The 25,302-nt window shown below is 46.4% G+C and overlaps 1 protein-coding gene across 1 annotated transcript; it reads right to left on the minus strand.

Annotated features, from left to right (window-relative positions):
• Positions 1-3,675: 3,675 nt before the first annotated feature.
• On the minus strand, positions 3,676-8,396 carry LOC125510702. Its single transcript, XM_048675954.1, has 12 exons — positions 7,638-8,396; positions 7,378-7,483; positions 7,204-7,276; positions 7,028-7,111; positions 6,490-6,609; positions 5,951-6,406; positions 5,328-5,731; positions 5,127-5,226; positions 4,970-5,029; positions 4,773-4,859; positions 4,498-4,635; positions 3,676-4,158 (listed from the first exon to the last, which is right to left on the minus strand). Exons 2-12 carry the CDS (start codon positions 7,461-7,463, stop codon positions 3,838-3,840), a joined length of 1,929 nt encoding a protein of 642 aa, XP_048531911.1. The 5' UTR covers positions 7,464-7,483; positions 7,638-8,396; the 3' UTR covers positions 3,676-3,837.
• Between the last annotated feature and the right edge of the window lie 16,906 nt (positions 8,397-25,302).

Genomic DNA, 25,302 nt, shown 5'->3' on the forward strand with positions numbered 1-25,302 from the left:
GCATGTTTTGTAAACACAAACATTTCTGTAAATCAAAAACTTTTTTTGAAAAAACAAGAACATTTTTAATTTGAAAATGTTTTTAAAAATTCACAATTTTCAATTTGTGACTATATTTCATTTTTTAAAAGCAAAAATTTAATGACTTAAAATATATTAACAATTTATTATGGTATGTAATTTTTATATTACAAAATTCAGTAGCAGGTTTTCTTGTTGAAAAATCAAAAGGAAAAAAACCTAATGGAAGAAAATCGCATCGGCAGTATAATGTCTCCAACGGGCAAACAAGTGAGAGCCCTCAATGCGCTTGCTCGACTGTTTGATGCAGTGAACCCAAAATCACTAATTAAGGTGTACTTCTTTTAAAGATCATTTCCACCTGAAACTGCAAGCGTGCCACTTGTCGTAACTTGGGAGTTTTCTCTTTTTTCATACATCCGTTTATTCAAAAAGTTTTAGGTCTTAAACCGTGCGTCCAAATTTCGATCCGTTTTCATCATTAGATTTCTCGCGTTGAGATTTTCAAAACTAGACCCCATATTGATATGTTTTGACGGATTATTTTAAAAAAAACGGACAAAAAAGGCACGACCGTGCCTCTCGCGGAAGCAAAACCATGCCTCGCGGAAGAAAAGAAACACAGAAAACGTGTTTTTTCCTTTTCAAAAGAGGCACGGCCGTGCCTCTTGCGGAAGTAAAACCGTGCCTCTCACGGAAAGAAAAAATGTAATAGAAAACGTGTTTTTTCCGCTTCCAAGAGGTACGGCCGTGACTCTCGCGAAAGCAAAACCGTGCCTCTCGTAGAATTAAAATCGTGCCTCTCACGAAAGGAAAAAACAGAAAACACATTTTTTGTGTTTCTGAGAGGCACGGCCGTGCCTCTCGTGAAAGCACAACCGTGCCTCTCACAAAAGCAAAAACCATACCTCTCGTGAAAAAAAAATTAGAAAATGTGTTTTTTTGTTTCTGAGAGACACGGCTGTGACTCTCGTGAAAGCAATACCGTGGCTCTTGCAAAAAAGAAAAACATGTTTTTTCGCGTAAACAAAAAAATTCAAAATCTTGGCCCAACGAACCTCGAACATGAGCTACCTGGTTTTCCTACAAGTTGTGCGCGACATCTATGTGTGCGCCCATAACGATTCCTAATTTGAATCGCTTACAGGCGACCACACTAGCGGGTTAGCAGTTGCTAGGTTCACTCGACCGGTTTCTTTCTCTTTTTTTCTTCTTTTATATGCTTTCTTTTCTCTATGCTTTTGTTTTCCATGGATTTTTTTTGGATTTTTCTTTTTCTCATAGGTTTTATTGTTTTATTTATTCATCTTTTTACCTTTGGTTTTGGTTTTCTTCTCTCTCTCTCTCTCTCTCTCTCTCTCTCTCTCTCTCTTTCTTTTTGGTTTTCTTTTGTTTCTTTTCTCAAATGTTATTCTTTTGCTTCTTTTCAACATATATCTCCATTTTCCCATTACAGAATGTACAATCTTAGAGCACATGTGAAACATTTTCCGACACATGTTCGACATTTTTCAAGCATAGATGATGTACAATTTGTTAAAGAACATATTTCAAACACTTTTTAGAATACATGCTAACATTTTTTCAAATACAATGTGTACATTTTGAAATGCCAGTAAACATTTTGAACTACGCATTTTTTAAGCGTATATTTTTTTTAATTTCATGGACATTTTACTGAAAGAAACAGATATTTATTGAAAATGTCACAACACACTTTTAATGGAAATAAACATGTTTTAAACTAAGAAAACTTTATTTTCATTAGTACATAACATTTTTTAAATGTCTACAACTTTTTCTGAAACACGGGAATATTTCCATAAAATGTGACGTACATTTGTTTAATGCATGAAACATTTATTATACATTACAAAAACAATTTTATAAATTGATCACCTCTTAGAAAGAATTATACTCAGCTTTTGTAATCCGGGAGCAATTTTTCATTGTCATGTACATTTTTTTTAAAAGTTATCATCATTTTGAAACTTGAGCTAAAAAGTTTAATACTATGTTAACATTTTTTTCCAATTCTTATTTTCAATTTCGTCAGTAAAATTTGAGTTTTCAAAAAAATTGATTTAATTTAATATATAAATAAAAGCAACAAAAAGATAAAAAAGAGGGGAAAATGTGGGTTACGTCGGCAGGACGAGCCGAGGCCTACTGGGCTGGCCCACCCCAAAAAATGGGCGGCACATAGCGGCACCACAGGTTGCGGATTTCTGCCGGCAATGGCACACGATCATCCCTCGTGCATTCGGGTGTGGTTCGAAGACCAGCAGCAGGGGACAACACGATTGTCGGCTATCGGTTTTTCATCGGGGTAGTCTGTGTTTCTATTTTATCTCAATTTATTTCTTGTTGTTTTTCTTATTAGTTTTAGTTTTTCCTGTTTTTTCATCTACTTTTCTTTGTACACTTTTCAAAATAACACAATTTAAGACAATTAACATGAGTCTGTACGCATCGTGAATACTTTTGATAAGTGTGGCAGTATTTTTTTAAAAAAATCTAGAAATCATTGACACTTACTAATATTATACCAATGTTTTTTAAGTATTGGTAAAAAATGAAATGAATACTCTAAAAACACATGAACAACTAAAATACGTGATCTATATGAAAATTATCTTGAAAAACAGTTAAATGCTTGGTAAAAATCTTAAAGACACAATCACTTTTACAAATAAGAACAATTTTTAATCAATAAACATTTCCTAGGAAATTTGCGGGTTTTAATTTGCATGAATTTGTTGCTGGACCCACATGCATGTGAGTAGTTACGCAAGAGAATCCATGCATGTGAGAATCCCGAGCTGCTCGAGCCACGCTTCCTACCAACCATACAAGAGCGCCTCTGGATTGAAGAATTTTTGTTAGAAATTTTTTAGGATCTGAATCTTAGGGGGAAAAAATCTGTGAAAGCCATTTGGGTCATAGGGTTGGGGTCCCAAATTAATATGTAACCCGTTCCTATGCCCCTCGTTCCATAGGAATTCTAATAACATGATCCCAATCATTTTTGTTCTTTTTCTTTTGAGAAGTCCAATACCTCTTCACTTTACCGCTTTACTTTTTCTTGTAAATCTTTTAAAATTTCTATGCCTCTTTGCTATGCACTATCCAAAGGCAATCATTATAGGATTCCTGTGTTTTAAAATCAGATGGGATTTCATGAGATGTTGATGTGAGCTGTACAAAAAAATAATTAAAATCATGTACTTTTATAGTGAATGGCACATGTGCTATAAATACATGATTTTATTATTTTTGTGCACCTCGCGAAAAAATTCTCCATGAACTTTACAGTAAGTAGCAGTATACATCTGTAGGTATGTGTGTATTTGTTTTTAGAATTTTCTGTGACCTAACAATTAGATTTTTTGAATCTTTTAAAACTGAGCTTCATCGAGCCCGGGAGTCAAACACAATTTCCGCAAATCAAATCAAAGCATATTAACAACTGGAGACCAGTATGCCACACCATCTACAAGCAATGGATTATTTGTACAAACTCCTTTTGATTATCTGCTAAAAGCTCAGCAGTTCCAGAGAAGAATGCCGAGAAGAATAAATCAGACTCGCTCCAGAACCTTAATGAGCCGGCCCATGAAACAAAAGTACTATGATGCAAGAGCGCGTGGCAAATAAGGTAAACATGTTTGCTTCTCAATTTCTTCCCCTATTTTTCTTTCATCTACACAAAAATTTACACCGCCAACCAAAATGCACGACTCGCCACTGGACCTAATAAACCTATCATACACCATATACTTGGTCAGTCCATCTCACAAGGTCAGCAGCACAAGGTCAGCTCAGGTGAGGAAACGCGAGGTCCCTGGCGATCAGGTACCGGAAGTTGAGGTTGTAAGGCACCCACTCGATGATCTTGCTCGACCGGCCGCCCTGCTGCTGGCACCTCTGCATCGCCGTCCTCAGGCTCTCCGGGAGGTACCGCTGGACCATGTCGACGAGGCCCTGCGACGAGAGCTTGACGTCCTTGGCGTACGCCTCCACGAGCTTCGGCAGCAGTATCTTCTGCTCCCTCCACACGCCGACCGTTGCCCGGATGAACTCCTCCTTGGCGGCCTCCAGCTGCTGGAACAGCCTCTTTGGGGTGTACACCCTCACCTGCAAAAAAGAGGGGTAGTGTGTAAAGGGGCTTGGTTTGGCACCACTGGTAATTATGCTCGCAGTACTTTGATGAAAGATTCCCAACATGATGAATGATTCCTATCAAGATTCCTAATCAACAAAAGGTTTTCATTTCATAATCATGTTTTGACAATGTTGTGTCAGGCTATCATATCATTTCCTCAGGACACGTGCACCTTTTTCATACCAAATCTTTGCATGCTTAAAGACTAGCCAAGAACCACATGAGTATGGATTGGAGAAAAGGCGGCATTTGCTTCGTTACAAGCGATTAGGGCAACAATGACAGTGATTAGCGCGTGCATAGTCGCTTACCGCGGGATCAGAATGGCTGCCGGAGCAAAGCGCAAAGCGTAAAAGAGGCTCCGATTGCGCAACAGCAAAGGCTTGCCACTCATGCCCTGCTTTGCTCGCTTTGCTTTTCATCCTTGGGTAAAGCAAAGTACGTAGCCACTGCATTAAAAGGATCAAACAGATGGAATTAGCATGCCTGCGATGTGCCCGTAATCAGTACAGTGCTCATAATCAGTACAGTGCAAACATTTACGCCTTTAACGGGTTTTCGACACTATCATGCTTGCTATACATACCTGTCCGGGACAATGTGTGTTGCATCCAAGAACCAAGTTCTGGATCAGAGCTACATTGATGTTGCGTCCCGCGATTTTGCAGGCGGCCTGTGGTGAATGAAACATTATGTCAGGGAAAGAAGAAACTTCATCTGAATAAGTACATCTTATTGCAGGAACATTTCATTGATTCTGCGGCAGAGATGTATCCTCTTTACCTTAACAAGTATTGATGACTTCTTCAGATTGTTCTGTGGGACGCCGTACCTGAGATAAGCCTGCGAAAGTAGTTCAACGAGACCCCATCAATAAAAAGTTAAGACATGGTATCAAGAATTAGAAGTGAACTTCTTGGGCCAGGGAGAGAAGCACTACATGCATCAGCAGTGCGTTGTGTATGTTGACCCAAAACGCGATCTTCTCTTCGTTTGTCATCCTTCTCAGATCAACGGTTTCCAACCGGTACAGTATCAACCTGAAATATCAATGTAGACGACCGAATCAGTAACAATGGAAAGACGAAAGATATACATTCACAATCACATTCACTGGAGAATAAGGATGAGATTAGCTCACTTGTAAGTCTGGAGAAGATCCTCAACATCTCTTAGCCTGCGATTATCGCGGCAAATGGCTGGAATCTCAACCATTGTGTTGTATGGCCCACTGAACTCCTTCAACCCCTCGACATGGAACGGGTTTATCAACCGGGAGTCCAGCGTCGTCTCTCGCTTGTAATTGGGGCTCCACATGTCCCCCACATACTGTGGAGAAATTGCGCTTGTTGAAGAGAACGATGATGTCGGAGAAGACGAGGAGCCGTGGTGAACCAACGGAGGATCTGCGAGTTTGCAGTATACCCCAGCCATGCATCTCACCATCTCCTCGGAGAGGTTGTTTGGAGTCTCGGGGATGTGGTCAGCTACATTTGTGCCCAGATACTCTGCTAAGCTGATCACCCCGGCTGCAGCAGCATCTTCCTGCTCAACAAAATCATGAAAAGAAGCTTAGACCTGGAATCTTATACAGCTCCACAGAGCAGCTACATTTCAATCATTGAATCCCTGTCAATCTTCTTATGATCTACTAGAAACTGTAATATCATATTCTAACAGCTTTAGCAAGTTACTTTTACATTGTGTAACAGCATAACATGGACTAAAATTAGCATATCCATTTTTCATAGAGAAAACCATTACCTCCAAAAATGAGAAAGGCTGAGAGTGGCACGAGCGAAGGGCCCTGGCAAGACTCTCCTCCGACGGCGATATCCTGGACGAACAGATGCCACGGCACGACAACGCAGACTGGCAGCGGAGCGCATCGGAGTCATTCAGTCTATCCAAGCACGCCGAAGTAGAGCAGTCCATCAACGGATCATTCCACTTCTTACGGGGCGGCGGCGGTGGCGGGTAGCTGGACCGGAGCACAGCATCACCTCTGCTCTTGCAAGAGACCCTGGCACAGGGTGCCTCCCGGAGCTGCCCGGACCACCGCGCACTCACCGACGGCTTCAGCGCCTCCCGGCGATCCGGGGGAGACAATGCAGGCGCCTGCTGCTCGAACGCCTGCCGGTAGAGGGTGAGCAGGTACTGCTCCATGTTCTTGACCTCCAGCTCCAGCGTGGCGATCTCCCGGATCAGCTCGTTGGCGGCCTGTGGGATCGAGGTAATAAACTGATGAGCATTGCACAAAAGAGAGAAATTAACCGCAGTTCTTGGGTGAATGGGTGTCCTACCTTTGGCACTGGCATCTCGTGCAAGAGGTTGTTGACCGGGGCAGCGTCCGGCCCCATGGCTTTCTCCAGGGCGCCACGCACCACCTGCTGATCCTTGAGGTGCTTTTCTAGTTGAAGAATCTGCATCAGGCAATCACGTGAGTCTGCTGTACTAAAGGCAAAATTCATCAGCAAAGGCAGCGACCAGCAAGAAAAGCCTGGTGAGAGATTGGATAATTAGTAGAGAAACATTTTCTTCATCAGCCAAGAAACAGAAGAAGAAACATTTGTCAACCAAGTTCAGAGAGTATGTTCAGGAACTTCTCTCAACAAAAAATTCTACGCCATTTCATATTCTGGCAAAATCATCAAGGCTACCTACTGCCCAGCTAAAATTTAAAGAAAAAAGCGCCTAGCAAGCACGCGGATAAGACGGAAATGCAGCTTATTATCTGCATTAAACTATGAACTTTCCTAGTAAAAATATAAAAAACCTCAAAGGCGAGATGTCAACAGCAAATCTACGGAAAGTAGTAGAATTTTTACAGTGATTTAGTACCTCTTTTCTCAGGGAGCTTTGCGCCCCTCTCCCAGGCTGCACCTCCTTACTCAAATCGCTCTTCACCTTGGCCTTCACACCTTCCTGGTAAACAGAATCGGAACAGGGTCGCTCAAAATCAAAGAAACTGCAGCAAATACATTGTTGAAGCTGCACAGGAGGAGGAGAAATCTTACCACTTGCTTAGGCTGGCCAAAAGTTTTGTCTGAAGCATAGAGCGCATCTTTGCTACACATCTTGTCAAGATCGCTGCCGTTCACAAGCCACAAGGAGTAGAATCTCGGTGTGAAAATTCTTCACAAGAAAACCAAAGAAGCTGGCAGAAAGCAAATCTTTCAGCGCAAACAAACCTGTTGGAACGCCTGTGCGAGCCGAAGGACTTGATTGCCTTGGCGAAGGCCCGGTGGCCCTTCTTCTCGTGCGCCTCCACCTCCATTGCTCGGCACCTCCCAAGAACTGCAACGAACGCAGGGACCAAACCAGCGTGAGCAGCAGCAAAACTACAAGCTGGCGGCGGGGGAAAAACTCTAGGGCACGGGAGACAAGGAGGAAGAAGAGGAGGAGGAGGAGGAGGAGGAGGAGGAGAGACAAGAACAAAACAGAAACTTACTCGGCGTCGGCGGTCAGAGCTCCGGAGCAGGGAGGGAGGACAAGGAACCAACCCAGCAGCGGCAAACGAGGAGCTCCAAAGTGCAGTGTGGCTTCTTGCGAGGCGACAGTAAGCTCCAAATGATCTATGTATCCACCAGACCACCACCTCCTCTCTCTCGCTGTCCTCTCAGGTCAACAACTAAACAGCAGCCATTTTGGAGAGGGAAGAGGCGAGCAAGCAATTAGGCAGGCAAGGTCTCTGTTTCTCTCTCTCTCCCCAGCTGCTCTGCAAGAAGAACCCACCCACTGCCTGCCTTCACGTTTATATACTGGCAGCACACCCACCACCAATGGCTCACACACACCGGCGAGCAAAAAGGGCCTCCCGTTGACTGTGACCCCTCGTGAAAATGCCACGCACAACTTTTCCCCTGCTTCCTTGTTGCCATGGATAAATACGTACCTCACCCCAGCTCACCGTCCACAGCACCTTTTCGCCAAGCCCACGAAAATCATATCATATCATATCTCTCGCGGCCTCTTCGTTCTTGCTGCGTGCAAAACTGGGAAAGGGGCAGCTTTTCATACTGCTGCTAACCATGCCAGCTCGGTTATTTGTGTGTTAGGCTTTCTGCTACAGTAATCCGCAACCGTGATCCGGTGACAGTGCTGCTGGGTTCTGAGACACGACACATGTGGGAGTAAGCTTTATGCATTAGACTATCCAGTGATAATCGCTGGCTGCTGCCTCCGCCGCCTAGTCCAGCCAACGCTTCTTGCTAATCTGACAAGAACACACCAGGTTTGATTAATCGTTGCTCGTACGATGCGTACCGAACTTGAGGGAGGGATTTCTGCGTCGCAACAGCTTGATGACGGGCGATGACTCGTGATGGGGACGCCGAAACGATAGGAGATAGGCCAAAACGCCACGGTGTGTCGTGTGTACTGGGCTGGGCGCGGTGTATGCGCTAGAGCTTGGAGGGTGGTGGTGGACGGTGTGTACCTTGGGAGTTGTTAATGGAGGAGCAGGTGTGCTGCTGACATTGCTCTTCAAATGATCAAATCTGCGTACGACTGATGGTCTTGATTCCCCCTGCAAATGGGTTTCAATGACAGTGATAGGGCAGCAAATGATACGAGAATATGAGGCCTGCAGTTTGACTGCGGTTTGACAGGCCGGCAAATCATATGATGGCATGAGTTTTGCAGCTTGCTACTACCATGTCAATGGTGGAAAGCAGGCATCTATTGGTAATGAAGTAGCTTAGCAACCTTCATCGGTCACTAGAAAATGTGTCATTTTCCACAACAGATCCATCCGTCAAGTTTGACAAACAAGATAAAAGCACCACTAAGACTAGAATGTCAACATGTCTGCCATCTGGCATGTCTAAAATTAACCCTCAACTAACAAAGCGCCTCTTCTCTAATCTAATCTAAAAAGATGCAAGATGAAAAAGGCAAGATCACATCCCCACTCGGCATCCAAAGTGAGCTCCACCTAGACCAGTAGTGGTGCTAGTAGTATATATACACTACTCGTAGCACTACACATGGATTCCGGACTGAAGGAAATGGCAGACCCTACAACTACATATACATCAATCAAACAAAACAAAGACAAACATCCATCAAAGACAAGGCGGCATTTGTCCAAAAGAATGTTTAGGGCCTTCTTTAGGGGCGCAAACCCGAAAAGAATGGAAGCAAAGCGTCGTCTCGTCTCAAAAGGGACGAAGGCTGGCAAAGGGGCGAGCCCCTCTCCCGTTGGCGCTTCCCCTTGTTCGCTCCCCTTCGTTCCTTCGTAGGCCTACCGGCAGGAACGGCTAGACCTAAACCGCCACCACAGAACACAGTCCCCATGCGCGCGCGCGCGCGCACGTCCGGCGTCGCCGTCTTTACATCTCAAAAGGCGGCGGCGGCGGCCGGGGAGCGCTTGTCCTGCGCTCCGGGGAGCGGCGCGGCGTGGCGCGGGAATAAGGCCCGGTCTGCGTGGCGGCGAGCGGTTTGCTGGTGCGGCTTGGACGGGGCGGGGCGGGGCGCATGGGATTTGGGGGGCGTGGGGAGGGTAGGACAGGCGGGTGAGGCCGTGCACGGGAAAGTGGCCAGGGAAAAGGTGAAACTTTGGGGCTTTTGCTGGTTTTCTGTGGACCGTCGGCGTATGGCTTTTCGGGTGTTCCTTTTGGAAGTCGGGGGTGGTTGCGTTGTTGTGTACACACATGAACGCGTCCGTACCTGTGGTTTAGGGCAGAGAGCCAGAGATAGCGTCAAAATGTCAAGCAGAAAAAAAAAGGAAGAATGTGGCTTTCCAACTTTGCCCACGGGAAATGTTTTTTAAGACGAAAATAGGGAAAACCACGTGCAAGAACCTCCGGAGAACAAATTTCGGCTCATCGCGCTTGTCCTGAAAATCTCGGGGTGGTACATGGGAGCTACCGAGCGGAAGCACTGCGCTTCGTCGCCGACGGCCATCATCACGCTTGCGGCCGCCGCTATCTTCTTGAAGACGTCGTCGTGGTGCTCCTCGCCGTGGTAGGCTTAGGGGTGAAGGCCTTTGTCCTATGTGGACTCGACAGCGGCGACGCTTAGCGTCATTCTCTCTTCTGAAGGCGTTGTCGTGGAGCCTAGGTGCTTTGGTATATAGCGTGTCGTTGTACTCAGTTTCTCCTTTTTTTTCCTTTCGGTAGCGTAGTTTTCGCTTGATCCGATTATCCTAGAACCAGCGTTGTACGAGGGCTACATCAACAGTTTCATTCAGTAGTATATTTGTTCGGATGTTGCTTTGTATATAAAGCGGGATGAAAATATGTTTCAAAAAAATGCAAATACATGAACTTCTATCTGTGATTGATGATGAGGATAACCATGAGCTAGATGCTAATCTAGTCTATTAAGGTACTAAACTCCTTATATTTTAATTTGCAATATGTGTAAAAAATCAATAATTGTAAAATATGTGGATATTTTTTATTCGGTGGAATTTTTAAAAAAGATAGTTGGTCTTTTTATAAGATAGCAGTGGAGCGAGCGGAAGGAGATGCTAAGCTAGCGAGTCAACCACAGAGTCGAGTTGAGCAAGCGGGAACTCTCATGTGAACGTCATAGGAACAATTCAACGATTTGAGTGTGGAACGGAGCTACCAAAGGGCTCACACAACCTCACTAACACCAAGGACAAAATGTGTTAGAACACCACAATCACGCGATGAATACTACTTCTTGAGCTTGCGTTAATTTTTCTCTTGAAGAGAAAAGAGTGATGCAGTAAAATAGAGATAAGTATTTTCCCTTAATTAAGAACCAAGTTATCAATCCAGTAGGAGGCACAAGCAAGTCCTCAATATATGCATCTGCACAAACTAACAAACACTAGCACACAACGCGAAAAAGGGGTTGTCAATCCCTTCATGGTCACTTGCAAGAGTGAGATCTAATAAAGATAGATTTAAAAGATAAGTAAAAATCAAGATAAAGTAAACACAAATAAATTGCAGCAAGGTATTTTTAGGTTTTTAGTTTGATAGATCTGAAAATATATGATTGAAAATAGACCCGATGGCATAGGTTTCACTAGAGGCTTATTTCTTGAAGAAAACATAATATGGGTAAACAAATTACTGTTGAACAATTGATAAAAAACACAAAGTTATGACGATATCTAAGAAAATGATCTTGAATATAGCCATCACGTCTGTGACAAGTACACAGAAATGACTATGCATCTACTACTATTACTGCACACATCGATCGACTCCTATTTGCATCTAGAGTATTAAGTTCATAAGAATAAAGTAACGCCTAAAGCAAGATGACATGATGTGGAGAGATAAACTCAAGCAATATGATATAAACCCATCTTTTCATCCTTAATGGCAACAATACAACATGTGCCTCGCTACCCCTACTATCATTGGGTGAGGACACCGCAAGATTGAACCCATCACAAAGCACCTCTCCCATTGCAAGAAAAATCAATCTAGTAGACCAAACCAAATCGCTGGATCAGAGAGAAATAGTAGGCTATCTCAACCATGCATAAAAGAGTTCGGAAAAGATTCAAATAATATTCATAGATAATCTGATCATAAATTCACAATTCATCATATCTCAGCAAACGCACCGCAAAAGAAGATTACATCGAATAGATCTCCAAGAACATCGAGGAGAACATTGTATTGAAGATCAAAGAGAGATAAGAAGCCATCTAGCTACTAGCTATGGACCCTTAGGTCCGTGGTAAACTACTCACGCATCATCGGAAGGGCGGCAAGGTTGGTGTAGAGGCCCTCCGTGATCGACCCCCCCTTTGGGGAGTGCCGAAAAAGGCCCCAAGATGGGATCTCACGAGAACAGAAGCTTGCGGCCCGGAAAAGTATTTTTGGTGTGCCCTCTCACGTAGGGAGAATATTTGAGAATTTGTAGTGGTGGAGTTAGGTTTGGAAGGTCTATGAGGGGCCCACAAGCCTAGGGGAGCCCCCCCCCCCCCCGGGGCGCACCCCTAGGGCTTGTGGCCTCCTTGTAGGTCTTTTGGCCTCCTCCCGAAGCTTCCTAGGTTTCTTCTGGTTCAAGGAAAATCATCATAAAATTTTATTCCGTTTGGTATCGATTTTCCGTAAAAGCCGAAAACAAGGAAAAACAGAAATTGACACTGGGCACTAGGTTAATATGTTAGTTCCAAAAATAATATAAAATAGCATGTTAATGCATATAAAACATACAAAACAGATAATATAATAGCATGGAACAATCAAAAATTATAGACACGTTGGAGACGTATCAATGAACAACTCCACTCTCCTCTCTAAACATATACGTCTCTGGCGGCGCCCCAACATGATTTAGAAAAAAACACCACCAAAGCATAATTAAAATCCAAGCCAATGCGAATAAAACGAAAACGAAACAACTGACCATAATAACCTGCTAGAGAAAAAAAGACCATACAAGAGGGGAGAATGGAGCGACAAAGCGTGCGTTAGCCTCTAGTAAAGACTAGACCTGGATAGAAATGAAAATTGACTCAGACTTAACAGTGGTGTATGGACCTTCTCAAACTTGAGTTTGGAGAATTCTTAAAGGATTCATATGGGACATCTATCCATGTTTTTTTATGTTTGCCATTAGTTTCACGATTATGGAAGTACTGGATTCTTTTGGTTGTGTCCATCTTAAATTGGTTTCTTGATTCTTACCACTAGGTGACACTGCTACTTCTTGAGCTTGCGTTGGTTTTCCCTTGAAGAGGAAAGGGTGATGCAGCAAAGTAGAGATAAGTATTTCCCTCTGTTAGAGAACCAAGGTATCAATCCAGTAGGAGACAACGCACAAATCACCAATACTTGCACAAACAATCAAACAACTTGCACCCAACATGATAAAGGGGTTGTGAATCCCTTCATGGTCACTTGCAAAAGTGAGATCTAGTAGAGATAGAGTAAACAAACGATAAAGTACATATTTTGGGGTTTTTTGGTTTATAGATCGGAAAGTAAAAGATTGCAAAATAGTAGATCGGAAACTTATATGATGGAAAATAGACCCGGGGGCCATAGGTTTCACTAGAGGCTTCTCTCAAGATAGCAAATAATACGGTGGGTGAATAAATTACTGTCGAGCAATTAATAGAAAAGTGTAAAGTTATGACTATATCTAAGGCAATGATTATGAAATAAAGGCATCACGTCCGTGTCAAGTAGACCCACTCCTGCCTGCATCTACTACTATTACTCCAAACATCGATCAACTCCTGCCTGCATCTAGAGTATTAAGTTCATGAAGAATAGAGTAACACATTAAGTAAGATGACATGATGTAGAGGAATAAACTCAAGCAATATGATGTAAACCCCATCTTTTTATCCTCAATGGCAACAATACAATACGTGCCTTGCTGCCCCTATTGTCACTGGGAAAGGACACCGCAAGATTGAACCCAAAGCTAAGCACTTCCCCATTGCAAAAAAACCCAATCTAGTTGGCCAAACTAAACCAATAGTTTGAAGAGAATTATAAAGATATCAAATCATGCATAAAATAATTCAGAGAAGATTCAAATAATATTCATAGATAAGCTGGTCATAAATCCACAATTCATCGGATCTCGACAAACACACCGCAAAAGAAGATTACATCGGATAGATCTCCAAGAACATCGAGGGGAACATGGTATTGAGAATCAAAGAGAGAGAGAGATAGAGAGAGAGAGAGAGAAGAAGCCATCTAGCTACTAGCTATGGACCCGTAGGTCTGAGGTAAACTACTCACGATTCATCGAAAGGGCAATAGAGTTAATGCAGAAGCCCTCCGTGATCGAATCCCCCTCCGGCAGGATGCCGAAAAAGACCCCTAGATGGGATCTCACGGGTACAGAAGGTTGCAGTGGTGGAAAAGTGTTTTCGTGGATGCCTCTGTTGGTTTGCGGATATATGGGAATATATAGGCGTAGAAATTAGGTCACGGAGTGCACGAGGGGCCCACAAGGGTGGGGGCGTGCCCTACCCCCTGGGCGCACCCTCTGTCCTTGTGGCCGCCTCATGGCTCTTCTGACTTCATCTCCATGTCTCCTGGTTGTCTTCTGGTCCAAGAAAAATCATCGCAAAGGTTTTATTCCGTTTGGACTCCGTTCGTTATTCCTTTGTTGTGAAGCTCAAAAACAAGGAAAAAACTGGCACTAGGCTCTAGGTTAATAAGTTAGTCCCAAAAATAATACAAAATAGCATATTAATGCATATAAAACATCCAAAACAGATATTGTAATAGCATGGAACAATAAAAAATTATAGATACGTTGGAGACGTATCAACCATCCCCAAGCTTAATTCATGCTCGTCCTCGAGTAGGTAAATGATAAAAACAAAAATTTTGATGTGGAATGCTACCTAACATATTTATCCATGTAATTTTTCTTTATTGTGGCATGAATGTTCAGATCCATAAGATTCAAAACAAAAGTTTAATATTGACATAAAAACAATAATACTTCAAGCATACTAACAAGGCAATTATGTCTTCTCAAAATAACATGGCCAAATAAAGCTTATCCCTACAAAATCATATATTCAGGCTATGCCCCATCTTCATCAGACAAAATATTCAAATCATGCACAACCACGATGACAAGACAAGCGATTGTTTCATACTTTTGATATTCTCATACTTTTTCAACTTTCACGCAATACATGAGCGTGAGCCATGGACATAGAACTATAGGTGAAATAGAATATGGTGGTTGTGGAGAAGACAAAAAGAAGGAGATAGTCTCACATCAACTAGACATATCAATGGGCTATGGAGATTCCCATCAATAGATATCAATGTGAGTGAGTAGGGATTGCCTTGCAACGGATGCACTAGAGCTATAAGTTTATGAAAGCTTAAAAAGAAACTAAGTGGGTGTGCATCCAACTCGCTTGCTCACGAAGACCTAGGGCAATCTGAGGAAGCCCATCATTGGGATATACAAGCCAAGTTCTATAATGAAAAAATCCCACTAGTATATGAAAGTGGCAACATAGGAGACTCTCTATCCTGAAGATCATGGTGCTACTCTGAAGCACAAGTGTGGTAAAAGGATAGTAACATTGCCCCCTCTCTTTTTTCTGTTTTTTTAATGGGCTTCTTTGGCCTCTTTTATTTTTTTGTAAAGTTCGGAGACTCATCCCGACTTGTGGAGGAATCATAGCTTCCATCATCCTTTCCTCACATGGGACAATGCTCTAATAATGAAGATCATCGCACTTTTATTTACTTACAACTCAAGAATTACAACTCGATACTTAGAACAAAATATGACTCTCTTTGAATGCCTCCAGTGGTGTACCGAGTTGTGCAATGAATCAAGAGTGACATGCATAAAAATTATGAACGGTGGCTTTGCCACAAATACTATGTCAACTACATGATCATGCAAAGCAATATGACAATGATGAAGCGTGTCATAATAAACGGAACGGTGGAAAGTTGCATGGCAATATATCTCGGAATGGCTATGGAAATGTCACAATAGGTAGGTATGGTGGCTATTTTGAGGAAGGTATATGGTGGGTGTATGGTGCCGGTGCAAGTTGTGCGGTACTAGAGAGGCTAGCAATGGTGGAAGGGTGAGAGTGCGTATAATCCATGGACTCAACATTAGTCATAAAGAACTCACATACTTATTGCAAAAATCTATTAGTTATCGAAATGAAGTACTACGCACATGCTCCTAGGGGGATATATTGGTAGGAAAAGACCATCACTCGTCCCCGACCGCCACTTATAAGTAAGACAATCAATAAATAAATCATGCTCCGACTTCATCACATAACGGTTCACCATACGTGCATGCTACAGGAATCACAAACTTTAACACATGTATTTCTACAATCCACAATTACTCACTAGCATGACTCTAATATCACCATCTTTATATCTCAAAACAATCGTAAGGAATCAAACTTCTCATAGTATTCAATGCACTTTATATGAAAGTTTTTATTATACCCCTCTTGGATGTCTATCATATTAGGACTAAATTTATAACCAAAGCAGATTACCATGTTGTTTAGAGACTCTCAAAATAATATAAGTGAAGCATGAGAGTTCAACAATTTCTATAAAATAAAGCCACCGCCGTTCTCTAAAACGAGATAAGTGAAGCACTAGAGCAAAATTGCATAGCTCAAAAGATATAAGTGGAGCACATAGAGTATTCTAATAAATCATGATTCATGTGTGTCCCTCTCAAAAGGTGTGTACAACAAGGATGATTGTGGAAAACTAAAAACAAAAGACTCATATCATACAAGACGCTCCAAGTAAAACGCATATCATGTGGTGAATAAAATTATAGCCTCAAGTAAAGTTACCGATAGACGAAGACGAAAGAGGGGATGCCTTCCGGGGCATCCCCAAGCTTAGGCTCTTGGTTGTCCTTGAATATTACCTTGGGTGCTGATATGTCCATTTTACATCATGTCTACCTACTGTTATTTATAATTTTTTTATGCATAATAATACTTAATGGAGTAATTCTAATGCCTTTTCTCTCATAATATGCAAGGTTCACACAAACAGGGAGAATTCCGGCAGCTAGAAATCTAGACATGAAAAAGCTACGTCAGGCTAACTATTCTGCACAACCCTAAATGAGCTGAAACTTCACGAGGATTTTTATGGAATAAATAAGAATTATTGGAGTGAATAACTACCGGAGGGGGCCCACCAGGTGGGCACAACCCACCTGGGCGCGCCAGGGAGCCCAGGCGCGCCCTGGTGGGTTATGCCCTCCTCAGCCTACCTCCGGTGTTTGATACGTCTCCAACGTATCTATAATTTTTCATTGCTCCATGCTATTATATTATCTATTTTGGATGTTAATGGGCTTTATTTTACACTTTTATATCATCTTTGGGACTAACCTAGTAACCGGAGGCCCAACCCAAATTGTTGTTGTTTTTTCCTATTTTAGAGTTTCGAAGAAAAGGAATATCAAACGGAGTCCAAACGGAATGAAACCTTCGGGAACGTGATTTTCTCAACAAACGTGATCCAAGAGACTTGGAGTGGCCGTCAAGAAACAAGGGAGGAAGGCACGAGGCAGGGGGGCGCGTGAGGGAGTCCTGGATTAGGGGGTGTTCGGGTAGCCGGACTATACCTTCAGCCGGACTCCTGGACTATGAAGATACAAGATTGAAGACTTCGTCCCGTGTCCGGATGGGACTTTCCTTGGCGAGGAAGGCAAGCTTGGCGATGCGGATATTCAAGATCTCCTACCATTGTAACCGACTTTATGTAACCCCTAACCCAATCCGGTGTCTATATAAACCAGAGGGTTGTAGTCCGTAGGCAATCAACTCCATATACAACAATCATACCATAGGCTAGCTTCTAGGGTTTAGCCTCCTTGATCTCGTGGTAGATCTACTCTTGTACTAACCATATCATCAATATTAATCAAGCAGGAGTAGGGTATTACCTCCATCGAGAGGGCCCGAACCTGGGTAAAAAACATCGTGTCCCTTGTCTCCTGTTACCATCCGGCCTTGACGCACAGTTCGGGACCCCCTACCCGAGATCCGCCGGTTTTGACACCGACATTGGTGCTTTCATTGAGAGTTCCTCTGTGTCGTCGCCTTTAGGCCCGATGGCTCCTTTGATCATCAACAACGATACGGTCCAGGGTGAAACTTTTCTCCCCGGACAGATCTTCGTCTTCGGCGGCTTCGCTCTGCGGGCCAATTCACTCGGCCACCTGGAGCAGATCGAAAGCTACGCCCCTGGCCATCAGGTCAGGTTTAGAAGCCTAAACTACAAGGCTGACATCCACGGGGACTTGATCTTCGACGGATTCGAGCCACAGCCAAGTGCGCCGCACTGTCTCGATGGGCATGATATAGCTCTGCCGCCGAACAGCGCCTTGGAGGCCGCATACGCATCGGTTTCGACCATTGATTCGGAGCATACTGCGCCGATCGAGGATCAGCGGTTAGACGCTGCCTCAGGGGCTGCGATCTCAGAGGCGATCGAGCCGAACTCTAGCCCCGCACTCCGCATGGCCCATGACTCCGAGGATCCGGACTCCTCCCCGGACTCCGAACCCCCCGCGCCCCTGCCAATCGAATCCGATTGGGCGCCGATAATGGAGTTCACCGCCGCAGACATCTTTCAGCATTTGCCTTTTGGCGACATCCTGAACTCTCTTAAGTCTCTCTCTTTATCAGGAGAGCCCTGGCCGGACTACGGTCAGCGAGGGTGGGATACGGACGATAAGGAAATTCAAAGCCCACCCACCACCCACTTTGTAGCCACTGTCGAAGATCTAACCGACATGCTTGACTTCAGCTTCGAAGACATCGACGGCATGGACGACGATGTAGGAGACGAACAAGAACCAGCACCTGTAGGGCGCTGGAAGGCCACCTCGTCATATGACATATATATGGTGGATACTCCAAAAGATGGAGATGGCGATGGAACAGTGGGGGATGACGCCCCCGAGAAACAGCCGAAGCGCCGGCGTCAGCGGCGCCGCTCTAAATCCCGCCAAAGAAAAAATGGTGATTCCGGCACGGGAGATAATACTACCCCGGATAACACCGAAGAACACCCACCTCAGCAAGATTCGGCACAGGAAGATGGAGAAGCCAGCCCTCATGAGAGAGCGGCAGACCGAGAGGTCGAGGATGATAACTATACGCCTCCCTCCGAAGACGAGGCAAGCCTCGATGACGACGAATTCGTCATACCATCAGACCCCGCCGAACAAGAGCGTTTTAAACGCAGGCTTTTAGCCACGGCAAGCAGCCTCAAGAAAAAGCAGCAACAGCTTAAAGCTGCCCAAGATTTGCTAGCTGACAGATGGACTGAAGTCCTTACGGCCGAAGAGTATGAACTCGAACGCCCCTCCAAGAGTTACCCGAAGCGCAGGCCGCTACCCCGATCAGAAGAGGAAGCACCTACATCACCAGCGCATGACATGGCAGACCGGCCACCTCGCGGCCGCGACAGAGAGGCCTCTCGGCCCTCCACCCAAGCCATGCCCCGATGCCGCTCAACTAAGGCACGGGAAAATGCGCCCGACCTGCGAGACATACTGGAGGATAAGGCAAGACAAACAAGATTGATCTACGGATCGCGCGGGCGCCCTACGGCATGTGACAATGATCTTCACTCCGGATACAACAAATCCGGCCGGGCCGAACACAACAGACATAGCGCTTCCGAGCTACGTCGTGATATAGCCCAGTACAGAGGCGCCGCACACCCGCTATGCTTCACGAATGAAGTAATGGATCATAAAATCCCAGAGGGTTTCAAACCCGTAAACATCGAATCATACGATGGCACAACAGACCCGGCGGTATGGATCGAGGATTATCTCCTTCACATCCACATGGCACGCGGCGATGATCTACACGCCATCAAATACCTCCCGCTCAAACTTAAAGGACCGGCCCGGCATTGGCTTAACAGCTTGCCAGCAGACTCAATCGGTTCTTGGGAGGACCTTGAAGCCGCATTCCTCGACAACTTCCAGGGCACTTACGTGCGACCGCCGGATGCCGACGACTTAAGCCACATAATTCAGCAGCCAGAGGAATCGGCCAGACAATTCTGGACACGGTTCCTAACGAAGAAGAACCAAATAGTTGACTGTCCGGACACAGAGGCCCTAGCAGCCTTCAAGCATAACATCCGCGACGAGTGGCTTGCCTGGCACCTGGGACAGGAAAATCCGAAATCCATGGCAGCCCTCACGACACTCATGACCCACTTTTGCGCGGGAGAAGACAGCTGGCTAGCTCGCAGTAACAACTTATCAAAGAACCCTGGTAATTCGGATACCAAGGACAAAAGTGGCAGGACACGTCGGAATAAGCAAAAACGCTGCGTTAACAACGACAGCAACGAAGACACAGTAGTCAATGCCGGATTCAAAGGCTATAAATCCGGTCGGCGGAAAAAGCCATTCAAAAAGAATACTTAGGGCCCGTCTAGTTGGACCGAATACTCGATCGCTTGTGCCAGATACATGGCACCCCCGAAAGGCCAGCCAATCACACTAACAGGGATTGTTGGGTGTTCAAGCAGGCAGGCAAGTTAAGGGCCGAAAACAGAGACAAGGGGCTGCACAGCGATGACGAGGAGCCCAAGCCGCCGAACAACAATGGACAGAAGGGCTTTCCCCCACAAGTGCGGATGGTGAACATGATATACGCAACCCACATTCCCAAGTGGGAGCGGAAGCGTGCACTACGGGACGTACACACGATAGAGCCGGTCACCCCAAAGTTCAACCCATGGTCCTCCTGCCCGATCACTTTTGATCGAAGGGACCATCCCACTAGCATCCGTCATGGCGGCTTCGCCGCATTGGTTCTCGACCCAATCATCGACGGATTTCATCTCACAAGAGTCCTCATGGACGGCGGTAGTAGCCTGAACCTGCTTTATTAGGATACAGTGCGGAAAATGGGCATAGATCCCTCAAGGATTAAGCCCACAAGAATGACCTTTAAAGGCGTTATACCAGCTGTAGAAGCCAACTGTACAGGCTCAGTAACACTTGACGTGGTCTTCGGATCCCCGGACAATTTTCGAAGAGAAGAGTTAATCTTCGATATAGTCCCGTTTCGCAGTGGCTATCACGCCCTACTCGGACGAACCGCATTTGCAAAGTTCAATGCGGTGCCGCACTACGCATATCTCAAGCTCAAGATGCCAGGCCCTCTAGGAGTAATTATGGTCAACGGAAACACCGAACGCTCCCTCGGTACAGAGGAGCATACGGCGGCTCTCACAGCGGAGGTACGAATTAGCCTTCTCAGGCAATTCTCCAGTCCGGCCATTAAAAAGCCAGACACTGCCAAGCGCGCCCGGAGTAACCCACAGCAGGACCGCCTGGCACACTCTGAGCAAGCGTAGCAATGCGGCCCCAACCCCAGCTGTCGCGACATAGCGAAACCAGTACCTCGCGTACATAACTACGCCCTTGAAATACCATGGGCACAGGGGAAGGGGCACAATAACGGCACGCCCAGAATACGGCTTAAAACGTACTAGGGGCTGCCGGATTCTCTTTTTAATTTTTTCTTACCTTCAGGACTCCATACTTCGGACGACCTGTTCGGTAATTCGACTGCTGCACAAACGATGCAAGATCCAGGGAGGCAGACAAGCCATGCCGCACTATGGAACTCCCAGGTGATCTCTGTTACGAGCGGTATACCTGTTTTAAATACAATTCCGCGGCCTGCCCCCGGTCAGGACATACTGAATAGTCCAATTTCTTTTGCTTACCGCACTATTTGTATTGTTCGGCTTTGATAAATAGCCTTCATATAAACAATGCATAGCTTTTGTCTATTTTCTGCATTACTCTCTTTTATATATGTTCATTAATGACATGTTGCACCCGTACACTGTGGTACGGCAAGTACACCAGGGGCTTCAGTACCCTTTAATATGGTGTGAGAAGTCCGTACACTTTCACAAGTGCGGCACCCCGAACTTATAGCACTATATGCATCGGCTCCGAATCATGATTTGGGTCAATAGTTGGGTTTGCCCGGCTCCTATGTTTTGGTGCCTTACGTTCCGCTATATCGGCTAAGGTAGCACTAGGAGAACCACTGCGATTGTGCCCCGGTTGAGCTGGGTTAAGCACCTCAGTGGAGAAAGCTAAAACTGACTGTCATGATGAGGCGAGAGACCGGTCGCTGTTCGAGAGGTTTTTTCGAGTCCCTAAAGACTTATGCCGCTTCGAGCGAGGAGCCGGATTTGTCCGGCCAAGGCATGGATAGTGCCCCGAACTCGGTCTTCCGAACTAGGGGCTTCACCGAAATTTAAAATTATAAAGTTCTATGGCTAAGTGAGAGTGTTCAAGCATTATAGTCCGATTGCCTGGTTCGTTGTGCTGAGCGCCTCCCTCGAAGGACCCAACTATGGGAAAAAGAGCGCTCAGGTTTATCCCGAACACCCCAGCACTAGTGGCATGGGGGCAGAAGCCGACGACTGGCCATCTCTCAATTTTTTGATAAACGGCCACACAGAAAATAATATTTTAAATTCAACAAGCATTGCTTAAGCGCTTATGAACAAGTTTTCAGCGCACAGGATAAAAACGAGCGAGTTTATTCAAAAATTACATCCTTGGTACATTCATCCGCCACAAGGCGGGCACCCGCAAGAACATCCTTGTAATAGTTCTCGGGCTTGCGATGCTCCTTCCCCGGCGGCGACCCATCCTTCACAAGCTTCTCACCGTCCAGCTTACCCTAGTGCACCTTTGCACGGGCAAGGGCCCGACGGGCACCTTCGATGCAGACGGAGCGCTTGATGACCTCGAGCCTTGGATAGGCCTCGACCAGCTGCCGCACCAGCCCGAAGTAGCTCCCAGGCAGGGCCTCTCCGGGCCACAGCCGAACTATGAAGCCCTTCATGGCCTGTTCGGCCGCCTTGTGGAGCTCGACCAGCTATTTCAGCTGGTCGCTCAAGGGCACAGGGTGTCCGGCCTCAGCATACTGAGACCAGAACACCTTCTCCGTCAAGCTGCCCCCTTCAGCTCGGTAGAATGCGGCGGCGTCGGATACGCTGCGGGGAAGATCTGCGAATGCCCCTGGAGAACTCCGGATTCGGGTAAGTAACAAGTAGTTTACTTTTATATTTCTGCTTTGCATACTGCTATCTTCTTAATCTCCTCCAACTCTTGGAGGGCCTTTTGGGCTTCGGCCTTGGCAGACTTGGCAGTCTCAAGGGCCGCCGCGAGCTCGGACGCTTGGGTCTTTGACTCAAGCTCCAAACTCTCATGTTTTTTCATGAGAGCCTGAAGCTCTTGCTGCACCTCGCCGACCTGAGCCCCAAGTTTCTCTCGCTCGGTGCGCTCCGCGGCCGTTTTCTTTTCGGCCTCGGACAGCGCCTGCTTGAGGGTCGCCACCTCAGTCGTGGCCCCTATAATAAGCAGTGCAATCCTGTTATTTTTTGCAATCACGCCTCTCTATAGGCACTTTTTCTGTAAGGTATTTCCTACCTTCTTTTTCCTCGAGCTGCCGCTTGGCAAGGCCGAGCTCTTGCTCGGTCCGCTTGAGGTCCTGTTTCAGGACACCCACCTTCGCAGTCAGTGCGGCGGTGGATAGCAGTGAAGCCTGCACACGCATATTGACTCTTTATTGTTAGACTCCTGCGTAATTTACTAGATCCTCTATTCGGCTTTTCTTTCCGAACGCCAAACAGAGCATCAGGGGCTACTGTCTATGCAGTTATATTTTTTACATATTTTTACTTACCTCGAAGCCCGTTAGGAGGCTAGCGCAAGCTTCACTCAGTTCTCTCTTGGCGGACTGAACCTTCTGGATCACCGTACTCATAATAGTACGGTGTTCCTCGTCGATGGAGGCGCCGTCAAGCACCTCGAGCAGATTGTCCGGCACCTCCGGTTGGACGGGGGCCGCCGGCTCAGAAGGCTTGCTCCTCTTGGAAGGAGTTCACCTACCGCGGTCCGGAACTGTTGAAGATTCCGGCGCGGTGTCCGGCACAAAGCCGGACTTGGAGCCCTGGGGGGTCTTGTCCCCTTTACTCCTGGGGTCCGGGAGGTCGCCCTGCGGCTCCTCCAGGACCACCTCCTCCTGCCCCGGAGCTCGTTGCGACGCCACTTCGGCGTCGTCCGCAGTGCGGGGGGAGACAGCGGGCGAAACTGAGTTCACGTCCGATGAATCCAGGGAGCCGCTCGACGACTCGTTGAGTTCGGCCCGGGGCGGGCTGCATAATTATGTTCGACATTAGGGAAAGCTGTGCAACAAAGGAACATCATGAGTTATTCTGATATCCAAACTTACGATTTCGCCGGACGCTTGGCCCTGTTTGGCCACTCCTCTTTGCTCTCTTCGGCGTTGGGGGCGTAGTCCGGCGGAGGGGTCTTCCTGTTCCTAGACCCCTCGGCCTCCCCCGTTGGGGCGGCCTTCCTCTTCTCTCCTCCCCCCGCTAGGGGGGGAGAGGTTTCTTCTTCCTCCTCCTCGTCTTCACGGGGGGAGTGCGTCTCGGACTCGTCGGACGACGAGTCCGACACCACCATATGCCGGGAACTCTTTCGAGTCCCCGTGGCCTTCTTCTTCTTGGCCTTCTTCTCCGGCACCACATAAGGTGCCAGAACCAGCAGCTTCGCTAGTTGAGCGGAGGCTGGGTCTTCGGGCAAGGGAGCCAGACAGTTAATCGATCCGGACTTCGCCCGCCAAGCCTGTCAAAGGTAAGGGAGCTTAGATCCCGCATAGAGTCAAACTATGAAAAAACTTAACATCCTATAAAAGGTGAAAATAGCTTACCTCGCTAGCGTGACGCTACGAGCTATATCCGCGGTCCTCGGAAGCGGATGTGGGAGCCTCAGCGCCTTTGGTTAGCACCTTCCAGGCATCTTCATACGTCGTGTCGAAGAGCCTGTTAAGGGTTTGGTGCTGCGCCGGGTTGAACTCCCACAGATTAAAGCCCCGTTGTTGACACGGGAGGATCCGGCGGACGAGCATAACCTGGACTACATTGACGAGCTTGATCGGCTTGCTCACCAGGGACTGGATGCATGTCTGCAGTCCGGTCACCTCTTTTTCGTCACCCCACGACAGGCCCGTCTCTTTCCAGGACATAAGCCGCGTGGGGGGTCCGGATCGGAACTCGGGGGTTGCGATCCATTTCGGATCGCGCGGCTCGGTGATGTAAAACCACCACGATTGCCACCCCTTCAGGGTCTCCACGAAGGAGCCCTCGAGCCATAGGACGTTGGCCATCTTGCCCGCCATGGCGCCTCCGCATTCCGCCTGGCTGCCGCGCACCACCTTGGGCTTGACATTGAAGGTCTTGAGCCAGAGGCCGAAATGGGGGCGGATGCGGAGGAAGGCCTCGCACACGACGATAAACGCCGAGATGTTGAGGACGAAGTTCGGGGCCAGATCGTGGAAATCCAGGCCATAGTAAAACATGAGCCCCCGGACAAATGGGTGGAGTGGAAAACCCAGTCCACGGAGGAAGTGGGGAAGGAATACTACCCTCTCATGGGGCCTTGGGGTGGGGAGAAGCTGCCCCTCCTCGGGAAGCCGGTGCGCGATGTCTTTGGACAAGTATCCGGCCTTCCTTAGCTTTTTGACATGGCCCTCCGTGACGGAGGAGACCATCCACTTGCCTCCTGCTCCGGACATTGCTGGAGAAGGTTGAGGTGGG

This window comes from Triticum urartu, chromosome 5 (genome assembly GCF_003073215.2).
Source record: "Triticum urartu cultivar G1812 chromosome 5, Tu2.1, whole genome shotgun sequence".
Taxonomy (NCBI): Eukaryota; Viridiplantae; Streptophyta; class Magnoliopsida; order Poales; family Poaceae; genus Triticum; species Triticum urartu.

Coding starts and splice junctions, on each gene's coding strand:
- LOC125510702 (XM_048675954.1), bottom strand. CDS start 7,463: ATGGAGGTGGAGGCGCACGAGAAGAAGGGCCACCGGGCCTTCGCCAAG. Junction 6,407..6,489: donor ACGAGATGCCAGTGCCAAAG/GTAGGACACCCA, acceptor TCGATCCCACAG/GCCGCCAACGAGCTGATCCG. Junction 5,227..5,327: donor GATCTTCTCCAGACTTACAA/GTGAGCTAATCT, acceptor TTGATATTTCAG/GTTGATACTGTACCGGTTGG.